General features: G+C 40.2%; 1 protein-coding gene across 2 annotated transcripts in view; it reads left to right on the top strand.

The window, feature by feature from the left end:
* Positions 1-7987, top strand: part of LOC110458744 (dimethylaniline monooxygenase [N-oxide-forming] 2-like) — a 17839-nt gene extending 9852 nt beyond the window's left edge. For both annotated transcript variants that reach the window (XM_021510642.1, XM_021510635.1), the window contains 4 exons: positions 1004-1142; positions 3284-3420; positions 3674-3851; positions 6871-7987. In XM_021510642.1, coding sequence (XP_021366317.1) covers positions 1004-1142; positions 3284-3420; positions 3674-3851; positions 6871-7503 — 1087 coding nt within the window. In that variant the 3' untranslated portion in view covers positions 7504-7987. The remainder of the gene's footprint in view (positions 1-1003; positions 1143-3283; positions 3421-3673; positions 3852-6870) is intronic.
* Positions 7988-16966: the final 8979 nt, after the last annotated feature.

The raw sequence follows: 16966 nt of genomic DNA, 5'->3' as shown, positions 1-16966 counted from the left end.
TTCATGGTCATGTAATCATGATTGGCCATGAAAGGGGATTATGTGTGCAGTGGACTGTGGTAGCAAGTGATTTATTGCCAACAGTTTTCCATTGTGAGAGGTGGGAAGTATGCAGTAATGTCAAAATGTGGCCGATGTGTGTAATGTTCTGCTATAGTATTAGTAAATTTGACTGTGAAGGACACTACTGGGGAAGCTGGATCATTGGACGCTGACACACCATATCCGACGAACTACGATACCAATGTGTATATATACATTTCGTTTCAATATATTTTAATAGAGTGGAGTTGTGTAGATGTATTTACTTAACATGCATTTGCACGTGCAGAGTAATGGTAGTATAGGTTATAACATGTACCGATTTTAAAATATTACCCAAAGTAACAATCACGGTATGCTAATTAAGGTATTATAAGAATTTACAGTCTTTGTGTTCTTATTTCAATTAAAGTGTTTAGAAATGGAATAATGTATGTACGTATGAGGAACGAAGGAGAACATAATTTAAAGACGTACTGGTAATGGACAGATAACCCACACATTGTTGGAATATTATGTTGATGAAGGTCTCGCAGTATTGATTTTGGGGAATGTTTTAAACAATATTTATTCAATATCCAAAAATATTACTTACAAACATATAATAACACAAGGATACGAAAACAAGCACAGAACTTATATTTATTCCTATAGGGGCAATTTAATGAGCTCTTTAAATAGACAAACTTGATGTTGATACCTAAGAAATACATTAGATGAAGGCTAAAGGAATATATGTTTCATTACAGTAAAAAATGGTCTTTCAGAAACTTTATAGGATTTTTTTTTCTTTTTCTTTAAAAAGTGTTTCATTTTGTGTACCCCAACTCTACACATGTGCGGGTCAAAATGAAACACTTTTTAAAGAAAAAGAAAAAAAAAGTCCTGTGACATAAACGTTGCAATTCCTCTGCTTTATTACAAGTATATCTTAGTATTTTGGTATTGATCACCACTACAGGACCAACGGCCCAAAGCAGCTGATGACGATACCAGGATATCCTCACGACCAGAGCGGGAATTCCTATCTACATCACCCACAGATACTCAAGTACGTCAAAGGATTCACTGATCACTTCGACCTTGGCCAGTATGTAAAGGTCAGTATATATGTTGTTACATGTAAGGGGATGGTATTCATGATGTTTATCGATATGTCAGCTGAAATTATCACTAATAATGATGTACAACATTTATAAAGAGCCCTATATAATTTGTAAAATCACGCTAAGGCACTTAACAGCAAAAACAAATACAAAAATTACATCATCTTTGGTAGTGAAGTAAAAATTAAAAACCCAACCGGAGCGTCAACATATTAGGAACACAGCGAATTCAACGTTAATACAAAAATACACCAATATGAACTAAGGCGACATCAAAAAGGGATTCCCCTGCTGGTTCGGGGAAATAATAAGCCTGCTGTATCCCACTACATGTCGGAGGAGGCGACTAATGTGGGGTCCCTGCAGAATTTGGGACTTGCTTCTATGTCTTCTGCTAAGGAGACATAGATGAAAGCACAATTGATATATTGCCCCCATTGCAACATTTAGGATCTTTTATAATTTCTCTCTAAAAGAGCCTTGCTTGACAGTATTTCATGTTTGGCCTTTGCGTTGAGCGTTCGTCGAGGTGAGGAAGGCAATGAGTTGTGTCCCCAGGCCGGGACATACCAAAGTCCTTAAAATGGGAGTTTAACTGCAACAAGGGTAATGGCAACAACTGTTCTACCCGTTGTTAGTATAATGTGACCGGGCGGGGTGCTGTGCTGGCTTCCTTAGGGTTGGGTTTTTAGTGAGGTAGCACTATAAAGTCGGCATCAGACCCGCACACAAGGAGGCAAGTACAGTAACATGCCCTGTCTCCATCACACATACACACACATACGCATACACTACACACATTGAGGCACGTCCTTAAATTACCATAGCGGCTAATAGGACTTTAAACAAAATAAACAATATTTCTGTTCATATCTGATATTATGATTCCAAAGTTAAAGGTGCCATTTGATGCGTTCTTTTGTAGGTTTTTTTATTTGAGGATAATGGTAATGATAATCAAGGGCGGAGAAGGTATGGGATAGTGGTATTCTAAACTCAAAAAAATAATCTTTGTCATACCTGGGTGTGTTATATATTCGTATTTCAATAGAGGATACAAATTGTCGTTTAGAACCACAATTTGTCCGATGTTCTGACCCAAAATTCTTCACCTGAGAAGTTCCATAGTTTGTTCACCCACATAATCCTTCTCTTAATGATAGAAAACGACATAGCAAAATAATATGCAACATCAACACAGTATATGAGCATTTTTTGAAGATACAATTCCGTTGAGAAGAACTTTTGTGTTTATTACCATGTTCATAGTTTGGTGTCAGTTACCGCCGGCAATGTCACTATAGTCAGTCACATGTATCAGACAATACTATTCCCTAGGTGACATGCCTATTTGAGCTACCTAGAGCTGGAAAGTAATGTGTATCGACGTGAAACTTAAAACTTTTATTCAGAGCACCCAATAAGCTTTCCAGAGCACTGTCTGTCTTAGTCACTTTGTTGATGGACACAAGGTGGCGGTTCTTTCTTAGTTACTTTGGTGATGGAAACCAGGTGGCGGGTCTGTCTTAGTCACTTCGGTGATGAACACAAAGTGGTGGGTCTGTCTTGGTCACTTTGTTGATGGCCACAAGGTGGCGGTTCTTTCTTAGTTACTTTGGTGATGGAAACCAGGTGGCGGGTCTGTCTTAGTCACTTCGGTGATGAACACAAAGTGGCGGGTCTGTCTTGGTCACTTTGGTGATGGACATCAGGTGGCGGGTCTGTCTTAGTCACTTTGGTGATGGACACCAGGTGGCGGGTCTGTCTTAGTCACTTTGGTGATGGACACAAGGTGGCGGGTCTGTCTTAGTCACTTTGGTGATGAACACAAAGTGGCGGGTCTGTCTAAGTCACTTTGGTGATATACACCAGGTGGCGGGTCTGTCTTAGTAACTTTGATGATAGACACCAGGTGGCGGGTCTGTCTTAGTAACTTTAATGATTGACACCAGATGTCGGGACTGTCTTGGTCACTTTGGTGATGGGCACCAGGTGGCGGGGTTACGTATTTAAGCTATGTGGGTTCTGGTTTATTGTCGAATGGTACGAAATGGCATTAATGTCGCATATAAGGATATATACACTAATATGAGTAAATGTAATTCATTTTGATTAACACATATCTGACCTTTCAGTTAAACACCATTACGAAGAGTATCCGTCCTGTGCCCACAGATGGCGACCATGTCCAATGGGATGTTACTTACTGTAACAGACACAACGTCAACGAAATAGACACACAGCGCTTCGATGGTGTCATCGTTAGCACTGGGTAGGTACGCTTTACATTTTCACGGGATATTGTTTCGTCCTTTCCAGTTCTGAAGTATTCAGAACATGTGTTTTAAAGGTGGTCAGTGACTATATCACTTAACCTTCAGTAAAAACTCGAAATTATGTCTCATCGGTTCTGTCCTTGAAAGTGTCGTTTTTACAGTGAATTATTTTGGATCGATGTTGACCGAGAGTATGCTGTTCTTACGGTGAACTATTTTGTAAATAAATTGTATTGCATTATGTTATAGTCACTACTCAAAAAGCCACATTCCGGAAGTGAAGGGGATGGACAAATTCACCGGAAGTGTCATTCACAGTCGAGATTATAGGAGACCAGATGTGTATGAAGGGAAGCGAGTTTTGATCATTGGGGCCTCCTTCTCCGGACTAGATATAGCGTTTGATCTATCAAAAAAGGCAAAAAAGGTAACAGTATAAAAGGCAAACACTTGGAGGAAAGTGCATATATTTGTCACAATACATCTCCAGCATACGCACAGGCATGCACACATAGGGAGATATTAGCCAAGTGGCATATGACTAGTAGTTAGCGCCTGATAAGGCAGCTTCTGCGAATACCTCAAAAAGTGTATTGATTTAAGGATTAACTTTCTATTTAGTTCAGGTTATCGGGTGATAACTACAATGGAACTCGGGTAAATTGAATAATCGGCGAATATTTATAGCCTTTTTCTTTAATACTGCATCAAACGCATTCTTTTAACCGGAATATATTCCACAACAGGATTACACCGATGTGTGATACGGTTAGGCTTCGCGCCATCGTGACATGATACGACTAAACTAGGATTTTTATGAACGAAACCGGCTACATATCTTCAACATAAACATCACATTGGTTTGTATGTTCGCTATGAAACATGTAATCATAACTCATGTATGGGCTTGTTTTTTGCACAACTTGGACAGTTGCGTAATCCGATGCACTCGTACAATATTTCACTTGCACTCGTAAACTGTTATTATAAAATCATATCATTGTCATTCTGTTACCAGTTTACACACAAAGTAATTTTATAATTTGATTTTAACTTCAATTATTTCAAAACCCGGCACATAGAGAGTACAGTTTATGTTTAGCACATCTCTCGTCTTACATGATCAGCTTGATCGAAATCTTATGATTTTTGTGATAGGTGTAAAATGCTGACTGATCAAAATACATCTCGGGATTGTGAAAGATGTGGATTTAAAATGTTTTTATGGGCAAGTTTAACGGCCGCAATCATAACGTGAAAGGGAACTATTATGTTTCCGATATCAATATGGGTAGCGACGTTTTTGATTATGCTCCCCGGGTTGAGTCCACACTTTGAGGACATGACATTAATTAGATGTAACCTAAATCTAAGTGGCGGGTACCGGATCTTATTGATATCCGTTGAACTCGGTGTTGTTTTAGATATATTGCTTACATCTCTTTAAATTAAAATTCTAATGAAGCAGTAAAAGGTATACCCTTCCGTATCAGTTCTTCTAGTGGTAGGACGCAGGGCTCGTGACCGAAGGGTTGCGGGTTCGAGTCACGCCACGGCACGGCTCTGTATCTTTGAGCTAGATCATTTACTCCGCGTGTTCCAGTCTATTCAGCTGTACATGAGTACGTGGTTGGGTAGTGTTAGAATTGTTGAATGCTAACGGTTAGCGCCGGAATGGCAGCACCAGCCGTATGCTTCTCCAGGGAGTTGAGAAAGATATTGGCTGGTTACAAAGGCCCTAAACCATGGATAATAATTTGTGAACCGCCTTGTGATAAAGCGGTTTATAAGAACCTCGAATTATTATTATTATTATTATTATCATTCTGCTTGTACTTTTTATTTATTTTTCTATTATTATTTTGCACTTTTATATTATCTTTATGTTACTTTATTCGAAGATATCTTTAATTATTAAAAACTAGAAAACCTGTATAAAATAGTGCATTTTGTGAGGAAGTGGAAGTCACAAACTGACGGTGCTGTTTCGGCTAGGTTCCAATGATATGTGTATGTACACACGATGTGATACAAAAAGTGTAGGAATTTTCCATATATAGGATCTTACATGAGTTTCCATTTTATAAGAGAATTATGAAACGAGTCTAAGAATTTTTCGATTTAGCGAGCCTCTTGTGAGCTAAAATGAAAAAATCGTGTGTTTCAAAAATTTCATATGAAATGAAAACAAGTGTAAGATTCTTTTTTTAACACATAATCAAGATTTGTTGCAATTATTCGTGTAAAACGGCAATTTTCATGCAACCTTGTAATGTAAAAAGCTTTACTCCAATGCGTAAGTCTGTGATGTCATGTACTTGTCCTAGGCGGGACGTCACAATTGAAACAATTGAAACTTACAACCAATCACAGGGCTGATAGGTCACATTACATGGGTTAATATTCACTAGATAACACTGTACATTATGTGATAAAACGTTGTATGATATAGCCATATATAGCATTAAGTGTATTGTGAATTACGTTACGATTGACATAAACCAACAACTGTATTAATAGTTTATTTATAAGTCACTCCAGAAAACAGTTTGTTCCATAGTGATAGGGTAACTTAATCTTAATATCTTTCTGGGATGCCTTCAATTCTATTCGTTATGATTGTCGGATTAAATATATAAAAACGAGCGTACGATAGATTTATCTTGTTAATGCTTTAAGATATTAAACTATTGACATTGTTCGTACCTTAGCTCTATCTTGCTAATGAATTTAAGATATTAAACTATTTACATGGTTCGTACCTCAGCTTATCTTGTTAATGAATTTAAGATATTAATCTATAAACACTGTTCGTACATTAGCTCTATCTTGCTAATGAATTTAAGATATTAAACTATTAAAATTGTTCGTACATAAGCTCTATCTTGCTAATAAATTTAAGATATTAAACTATTGACACTGTTCGTACCTTAGCTTATCTTGCTAATGAATTTAAGATATTAAACTGTAAGCATGGTTCGTACCTTAGCTCTATCTTGCTTATGAATTTAAGATATTAATCTATAAACATTGTTCGTACATTAGCTCTATCTTGCTAATGAATTTAAGATATTAAACTGTTTACACTGTTCGTAACATAGCTTATCTTGCTAATGAATTTAAGATATTTAACTGTAAGCATGGTTCGTACTGTAGCGTATCTTGTTAATGAATTTAATATATTAATCTATTAACATTGTTCGTAACTTAGCTTATCTTGTTAATGAATTTAAGATATTAAACTATTAACATTGTTCGTAACATAGCTTATCTTGCTAATGAATTTAAGATATTTAACTGTAAGCATGGTTCGTACTGTAGCGTATCTTGTTAATGAATTTAATATATTAATCTATTAACATTGTTCGTAACTTAGCTTATCTTGTTAATGAATTTAAGATATTTTGGTAAATATATGTTAACGGTCATTTATTATTTTATTTCAGATTTATATGGGACACAGGGACGCTGGACTACAAACTAAAATACCAGCAAATGTAGCGGAGCGTCCGGATGTGAGCCATCTATTGGAGGGCAACAGGGTCGTGTTCAAAGACGGATCTGAAGAAGACATTGACGACATCATTCTCTGTACCGGATACAGTTATAGTTTCCCGTTTCTAGCTGATGACGTCATACAGCTAAAGGATGAGAGGATAACTCCCCTGTATAAACATCTGGTACATATCAAATACAACAATCTGCTATTTGTTGGACTTGCGCGATGCGTGTCTTATTTCGCCCAGTCACACGAACAGGCGCGGGCGGCGTCGATCATTCTGGAGGGTAACGTCAAGTTTCCGTCGCAGCAAGAAATGCTGGAAGACGCTGATCGTGACTTTGAGCAAAAGAGAAAGGAGTTTGATATGACCCACTTGCATGCGCATTACATGGGCAAAGGGGATCTACAGTGGAGGATGAACAAAGACCACGCAGAGCTGTGTGGATTCGAGACGGTACCACAGGTAGTGAAGGATATGCTGGAACACGTACAAAATACCAGAACCTTAGACTTCGGTAATTTTCGTAAAAGAAACTATTTCTACAAAGATCCACACACATTTGAAGTAAGCAAGTAAAGTGGTTAATACAACCAACTTATTATCAGAACGTTGAGATGGTTCAAACGGACAATGACTTACAGAAAAGCAAATGCAAACTATATTATGGTATTACCGGTTGACATTGATTTCGACTACCTGCAAGAGAGAACCGGTCATAGAAATATACGGCTCCAAACGGAAGTGGGTTTCGACGGAAATGACTTGAATATTTGTAAAAAATATCATTTTAACGTTTTTGATACAAAAGCCAATTTGTTTGATCTTTCTATGAAATTTAAATATGACAGTGCTTTTAACAGATTGCACTTCCGCATCTTGACAGAAAACCGAACTATCATACTGCCATTTGTGACAAATGCACCTAGATCTAGACGATATTACAGACTGATTTTTTGGTGCTTGTAATTTTTTTTAATGATAATACCCATACTCAGCTAATGTTTTGTGTTAGCTATAAACTGTACGACACTAATAAAGTCTCTTAAATATTGAATCTTGATATTCCTTTTTGAAATTTTCATTCATTTCATTTTCGATTTCATTCGGTGGTGAACCTACCAAATACACCCACACAGGAGACTGCATCTTCAAAATTTGGTTTATACAATGTAGATACAGTTTACGGAAAATTAAATGCATTGAATTATACAGCTGTTTTTACTTTTAGGTCTCATTGGTGATGCTAAGGATCAAAAAGTTGGAAATCAAAATTGTTGAAACTACTATTAAAACATAGGGGAGGATGCGTAAAACACTTATATTGATCAATTTCAAAATTCAGAGGCGTACTTGTTAATTTAAATTTCAAATCCAAACATCATGGTAATATGTAGGTGTAGCGGTGTATCTCCACAGAACAGCGTTTACACTGAACGTATACTTGTTGCATGGAAAGAATTTTAAATCTAGAAATTACAAGACGTCGTGTGAACTTCCTGACCGAGTTTCAACAGTACATGCCTACTATTTAATAATGACAGACGTAAACACATCAGCACCGAAGTCAGGTTACATGGAACGAGACCGTAAGACAACTAGCGCCATGGACAGACTTAGAGGTAGACACATCCACCTAGCGCTATACATGCGGTCTTAAAAATAGACATACATTTTATTGATCAAGCGCTAAAGGCAGTCTGATAATAAGTCTAATTCTCCTAACGCTACAGAGAGCCTCAAAAGTAAACACATTCACCTAGGGCTACAGGCAATCTTAACTATAACATCCATCTGGCGCTACAGACAGCCTTAACAGAAGATACATTCCCCTGGCGCTACAGGCGGACTTAAAAGTAGACACATTCCCCTGGCGCTACAGACAGCCTTAACAGAAGATACATTCCCCTGGCGCTACAGGCGGACTTAAAAGTAGACACATTCCCCTGGCGCTACAGGCGGACTTAAAAGTAGACACATTTACCCAGTGCTACAGGCAGACTTAAAAGTAGACACATTCACATAGCGCTACAGGCGGACTTAGATATATACACATTCACCTAGTGTCTGCGGACTTAAAAGTAGACACATTTAATTACCTAGAGCTTCAGGCGGACTTAAAAGTAGACACATTCACCTAGCGCTACAGGCGGTCTTAAAAGTAGACACATTCACCTAGTGTTGTATGCGGACTTAAATATAGACACATTCACCTAGTGTTGCATGCGGACTTAAAAGTAGACACTTTCATCTGGCTCTACAGGCAGCCTGAAATGTAGGCAAACAGTAGGCACATATAGGGCACCAGTTCATCGAAAGGAAAAGAAAAAATATCAAAAGCCAGCGTAAAGTAATGACTACGAAAGCTCACATAAGTTTAGTTTGTATAATATGAATATAAAATAAAATCAGAAAAAAAATGCTTTTATCAAATTCAGTAATTAGTTCAAATAAGTGTTTGCGACATGTATGCTCGTTTAGTAATAGAATATTCCTGGGTGGATTGGTAAATTGTATCCAAAGTCATAAAAATGAATACGTCAACACATGAATGTCATAGGTTGGGTAGTATTGTAATTTAAAGCTCTTCAAACTCATTCCTCCATCCGAAACATTAAGCTATATCATTGCAGTATATGGGAAAGAATTTGATTAAAAAAAATGCAATCTTACATAAGATTTGCCCCATACATCCGAAACCCTGGGGAGATCTTGAGCTCTACATTATTACAAAAGCTATATCCATTCCCATTATCACGATCAATTCCATCTCTGACCAACTCTGCCTGTTACAAAGGTAGTAATAGTCCTTTATGTTTTATAATATATATACAGTAAACTAGGGCCTCCTCAATGGACCAAATGGGGGAATCCAAAACAGCAAGTGTGTATAATGTATGATCCCACGGCATATCTTTATAGAATACCCTTCCGTCGAATACCACACCATCTGTCAGAAGCCAAAACAATGCCAAACTAACAATCCAATTATTTGTTTATTGTTTGGAGAGCATAATCGCCGACAGTATTTACAGATCAAACTCGCTCACATCCCTTACATTTCCGTGCCTTCATCATGAGTTCACGTGAAACGATTCCATCAACTAATTACTAATTTCTAAAGTTCTCAAAAAAAGGTATACGTGTACTGTCGGCGCGACTATCGCTGAATGACCCGACTGTCACATACCGCACACCCAGCATGTGCGATACCCGACTTCAGCGCCCTCTATCAGAGGGTATGATACTAAAGAGAAAACCAGGTTCGGCTGATTCTGTTCCATTAAACCGCGAAAAATATATTTAGTCTTGGACATCATTGGTCTTAGAGAAGAGATTTAGTAAGTAGATAGAAAACTATCCCCTTTTCTATTTCATATATGCACCCCACCCACATAGCTGCATATCCCTATCCTGATCTCCGATTGATGTGTTCTGTTAAGTTGTTTTAACGTAGTGTATTTGTTTTGGAGGAGAAGATAATTGATGAACTTGCATATTGGAGCGCGTCCACAATCCTTGTAGCTCACCAACAGAAATAGCCACATGACCATGCCTTTTATTATCATGGCCTATTTATGTTTTTCTACCTATCGTGTGAATTTGGAATGAAAACTTAACATTGAAAGTTAAAAAAAAAAAAAAAAAAACTTCACTGCAGCGATAATAGTAGAATCCATTCCATTCAAAACATAAGAGATACCGTTGGAGGAACTAAGATTGCTATATGCAAGTTCCTGGGAGGATCTATTGCGGTTAATGAACATATTTATGAGTAGCTGAATCAAGTCATTGCGGTACATATTAACAACACAATGTACATACACTTAAACCGTAGCCGAATCGACTCCGATTTGTGGACAACTCGTACGCTTCACTGGTCATTTGTCTGATGAAGGTGACAGTGAACATACGGTACTAGTCATCGAAACGTCACATAGAAACACCTATTAGTTGTGTAACAAGAAACCTTTCATAATCCTTACTTCCTACCCGAAGAAAGTGTTTAGAAACAAATTGTGGTTTAGTTCTAGAGCCTTCTAGAACTAAACCACAATTTGTTTCTAAACACTTTCTTCGGGTAGGATACGTCTAGCTCAGAGCACTGATATAACCTATAGTATAATTATACCAGAGTGGCAAATCACTATCAGATAAAAAGGAACCAGTGAACAATCCATGTATATTTACAATCCACGAAATAGTTTTGAATAAAATGTGTACATGTATTTAAGTGTCTAACATCCAATCGTATCTATAGGTCAGGAACGTTTGTACATTTACACTAACAAATAAATACCTATCAAATCGTAGTACTCACAAACGTGTCATCCTCTATAGAGCTTTTATTACGACGCCGCTAAGGGACCAAATATTGTTTTCTTGGCGGAGGAAAACCCACGGGGGAAAACTACTGTGCCATCGGAGGGACATCCTCGATACCCAGGGGTTACACTCACTTTCGCTCTCTACACCCCTGGAATATGTCATAGCAAAATTCAAGGCTTAGTGTGCGCGACATTGTTGATTTTCTCAAGTCATGCTGACATAGAATATAATGAAACAAATATATAACTTGTTATAAGTAAAACTAATGATTAAAACACGTCTGCCACTTTCAGACTAAGATGGAATCATCTTTGTTAACTTACTGATTCAAATAACAATAATTTGTCAGGAAAACGATAGGAATTGTTAAAGTTGACCAAGTTTAGTGGTAGGACGCCGGGCTCGTGACCGATGGGTTGCGGGTTCGAGTCCGCTTGTTCCAGTTTACTCAGCTGTAAATGAGTACGTGGCTGGGCAGTGCTAGAAATGTAGAATGCTAGCTGTGAGTGCCGGAATAGCAGCAGCTGTTGTATGCTCCCCAGGGAGTTGAGAAAGAAGCTGGCTTGTTGCAAAGGCCCTATAACCACGGATATTAATTTGTGAGACGTCTCAGCGAATCTGAGGACAGACTATATATTTTAGATTTTAAATAAACTTGGCGAAAAAGCGCAATTATCTTAAGACAATAAGAGGACTGTCCGATAAGAGGACGCTGGTTTCAAAGTAAAACAATCACGGAATCATTAGATTATCTTATCTTTCACTTGCATTTTGGTCTTGCATACTCCGTCAAATCTGTGAGTGGAGTACAACCATGGTTTAAACAACATGAACTCCTCCTCTACTTAAATATTCTTTAATTAATTGCTATGTTATAGAGCGCTATTTTATATATCTATTTCATTGAAGGCATGTAAACATACTTAATATATAGGTAAGGGCCCTGAGAATATGGAACCCTGAGTTCACCTTCGCGAAGATTATTGTCGCAGCTAAGCATCGAGTTTCCACTTTATGGAATGACAAATTAAGTTAAATATTTCCCTCAAAAATCAAGTTAATATGCACATGCAAAACCACTCATAAATAATATGCCTGTGTTATCCTACTGCATATTACCGTAAAATAAGACTAGTGTGTGGGTCTCAGAAGGACATGACATTATAGTTTGGGGACCCAAGTATAGTGTAGGGACCCCAGTATAGTGTGGGGACCCCAGTATAGTGTAGGGACCCCAGTATAGTGTGGGGACCCCAGTATAGTGTAGGGACCCCAGTATAGTGTAGGGACCCCAGTATAGTGTGGGGAACCCAGAAGGACAGGAGATACTAGTGTGGGGGCCCCAGTATAGTGTAGGGACCCCAGTATAGTGTAGGGACCCCAGTATAGTGTGGGGAACCCAGAAGGACAGGAGATACTAGTGTGGGGGCCCCAGTATAGTGTAGGGACCCCAGTATAGTGTAGGGACCCCAGTATAGTGTGGGGAACCCAGAAGGACAGGAGATACTAGTGTGGGGGCCCCAGTATAGTGTAGGGACCCCAGTATAGTGTAGGGACCCCAGTATAGTGTGGGGACCCCAGAAGGACAGGAGATACTAGTGTGGGGGCCCGAGAAGGACATGACATACTAGAGTGGGCTCCAAGAAGGACATGCCATAATTATGTTGGGGCACTAAAAAGAAATGAAATACTAGTATGTGGGCCCGAGAAGGACAGGACATACTAGTGTGTGGGCCCGAGAAGGACAGGACATACTAGCGTTGTGCCAAAGAAGGACATGACATACTAGTGTGGGGGCCCTAGAAGGACATGGCATGCTATTGTTGGGGCTCTAGAAGGACATGACATACTATTGTTGGGGCCCTAGAAGGACATGACACACTAATGTTGGGACCCTAGAAGGACATGAAATACTAGTGTGTGGGCCTGAGAAGGACAGGACAAACTAGCATTGGGCCAAAGAAGGACACGACATACTAGTGTGGGGGCCCTAGAAGGACATTACACACTAATGTTGGGACCCTAGAAGGACATAACACACTAATGTTGGGACCCTAGAAGGACATGATATACTAGTGTGGGGGCCCTAGAAGGACATTAAATACTAGTGTTGGGGCCCTAGAAGGACATGACACACTAATGTTGGGACCCTAGAAGGACATGATATACTAGTGTGATTTCATAGAAGGACTTGACATACTATTGTTGGGGCCCTAGACGGACATGACAAACTATTGTTGGGGCCCTAGAAGGACATGACAAACTATTGTTGGGGCCCTAGAAGGACATGACATAATATTGTTGGGGCCCTAGAAGGACATGACATACTATTGTTGGGGCCCTAGAAGGACATGACATACTAGTGTTGGGGCCCTAGAAGGACATGACATACTAGTGTGTGGGCTCTAGAAAGACATGACATACTAGTGTGTGGGCTCTAGAAAGACATGACATACTAGTGTGTGGGCTCGGGAATGACATTACATACTAGTGTTGGGGCCCCAGAAAGACATGATATACTAGTGTTGGGGCCCGATAAGGACATTACATACTAGTGTGGGGGCTCTTGAAGGACATGACATACCATAGAAGGACTTGACATACTATTGTTGGGGCCCTAGACGGACATGACAAACTATTGTTGGGACCCTAGAAGGACATGACATACTAGTGCTGGGGCCCTAGAAGGAGATTACATACTAGTGTGGACATTAAATACTAGTGTTGGGGCCCTAGAAGGACATGACACGCTAATGTTGGGACCCTAGAAGGACATGATAGACTAGTGTGGGGGCCCTAGAAGGACATGACAGTGGGGGGGCCAAGAGGGACATGAGGTACTAGTATTGGTTTCCTAGATGAACAGGACATACTGGTGTGGGGGCCCTAGAAGGACATGAGATACCAGTGTGGGGGCTCTAGAAGGACATGCTATACACATTTAGGGGCCCTAGGAGGACATGATATACTAGTTTAGGGGCCCTAGAAGGACATGACATAGTAGTGTGTGGGCTCTAGAAAGACATGACATACTAGTGTGTGGGCTCTAGAATGACATTACATACTAGTGTTGGGGCCCCAGAAAGACATGATATACTAGTGTTGGGGCCCGATAAGGACATTACATACTAGCATACTAGTGTGTGGGCTCTAGAAAGACATGACATACTAGTGTGTGGGCTCGGGAATGACATTACATACTAGTGTTGGGGCCCCAGAAAGACATGATATACTAGTGTTGGGGCCCGATAAGGACATTACATACTAGTGTGGGGGCCTTAGAGAGTGTGTGGGCTCTAGAAAGACATGACATACTAGTGTGTGGGCTCGGGAATGACATTACATACTAGTGTTGGGGCCCCAGAAAGACATGATATACTAGTGTTGGGGCCCGATAAGGACATTACATACTAGTGTGGGGGCCCTAGCGGGACATGGGGTACTAGTATTGAGTCCCTAGATGGACATGACATACTAGTGTGTGGGCTCTAGAATGACATTACATACTAGTGTTGGGGCCCCAGAAAGACATGATATACTAGTGTTGGGGCCATATAAGGACATTACATACTAGTGTGGGGGCCCTAGCGGGACATGGGGTACTAGTATTGGGTCCCTAGATGGACATGACATACTAGTGTGTGGGCTCTAGAAGGACATGACATACTAGTGTTGGGGCCCTAGAAGGACATGACATACTAGTGTGTGGGCTCTAGAAAGACATGACATACTAGTGTGTGGGCTCTAGAAGGACATGACATACTAGTGTTGGGGCCCTAGAAGGACATGAAATACTATTGTTTGGGCCCTAGAAGGACATTACATACTAGTGTTGGGGCCCTAGAAGGAAATGATATACTAGTGTTGGGGCCCTAGAAGGACATGATATACTAGTGTTGGGGCCCTAGAAGGACATGAAATACTATTGTTTGGGCCCTAGAAGGACATTACATACTAGTGTTAGAGCCCTAGAAGGACATTACATACTAGTGTGAGTTCCTAGAATGACATTACATACTAGTGCTGGGACCCTAAAAAGACATGATATACTAGTGTGGGGGGCCAAGAGGGACATGAGGTACTAGTATTGGTTTCCTAGATGAACATGACATACTGGTGTGGGGGCCCTAGAAGGACACGAGATACTAGTGTGGGGGCTCTAGAAGGACATGCTATACAAGTTTAGGGGCCCGAGAAGGAGATGATATACTAGTTTAGGGGCCCTAGAAGGACATGACATACTAGTGTGTGGGCTCTAGAATGACATGATATACTAGTGTTAGGGCCCTATAAGGACATGACATACTAGTGTTGGGACCCTAGAAGGACATGACATACTAGTGTTGGGACCCTAGAAAGACATGACATACTAGTGTGTGGGCTCTAGAATGACATTACATACTAGTGTTGGGACCCTAGAAAGACATGATATACTAGTGTTGGGGCCCGATAAGGACATTACATACTAGTGTGGGGGCCTTAGAGGGACATGGGGTACTAGTATTTGGTCCCTAGATGGACATGACATACTAGTGTGTGGGCTCTAGAAGGACATGACATACTAGTATGGGGGCCCTAGAAGGACATGACATACTTGTGTGAGTTCATAGAAGGACATGATATACTAGTGTGGGGGCCCTAGATTGACATGACATACTAGTGTTGGGGCCCTAGAAGGACATGACATACTAGTGTTGGGGCCCTAGAAGGACATTACATACTAGTGTTGGGGCCCTAGAAGGACATTACATACTAGTGTTGGGGCCCTAGAAGGACATGACATACTAGTGTTGGGGCCCTAGAAGGACATGACATACTAGTGTTGGGGCCCTAGAAGGACATTACATACTAGTGTTGGGGCCCTAGAAGGACATTACATACTAGTGTTGGGGCCCTAGAAGGACATTACATACTAGTGTTGGGGCCCTAGAAGGACATGACATACTAGTGTTGGGGCCCTAGAAGGACATGACATACTAGTGTTGGGGCCCTAGAAGGACATGATATACTAGTGTTGGGGCCCTAGAAGGACATGAAATACTAGTGTTGGGGCCCTAGAAGTACATGACATACTTGTGTGGGGGCCCTAGAAGGACATGACATACTAGTGTTGGGACCTTAGAAAGACATGATATACTAGTGTTGGGGCCCTATAAGGACATGACATACTAGTGTTGGGACCCTAGAAGGACATGACATACTAGTGCTGGGGCCCTAGAAGGAGATTACATACTAGTGTTGGGGCCCTAGAAGGACATACCATACTAGTGTGGGGGCTCTAGAAGGACATGACATACTAGTGTGGGGGCTCTGGAAGGACATTAAATACTAGTGTTGGGGCCCTAGAAGGACATTACATACTAGTGTGGGGGCTCTTGAAGGACATGACATACTAGTGTGGGGGCTCTAGAAAGACATGATATACTATTTTTGGTCCCTAGAAGGACATGATATACTAGTTTAGGCGCCCTAGAAGGACATGCTATACTAGTTTAGGGGCCCTTGCTTCACAACACTTTTGTTTGGCACTGCTTTTCTAGACATATATAACTGTACCTGTTGTGACGATGGTGTGCCAAACCAAACAACGTTTTCTGGTCGCTTTCCTTATCTCTGGTGAACATTGCCTTTAATGATAAGAGGGTCGATTGTTTTATTATTCTTATCCTGATATTTCATAATGAACTATTCCAGCATTTGAATTGTCTCCAGG

This window comes from Mizuhopecten yessoensis, unplaced genomic scaffold (genome assembly GCF_002113885.1).
Source record: "Mizuhopecten yessoensis strain PY_sf001 unplaced genomic scaffold, ASM211388v2 scaffold1259, whole genome shotgun sequence".
Taxonomy (NCBI): Eukaryota; Metazoa; Mollusca; class Bivalvia; order Pectinida; family Pectinidae; genus Mizuhopecten; species Mizuhopecten yessoensis.
This window is presented reverse-complemented; position numbering and strand designations above follow the sequence as displayed.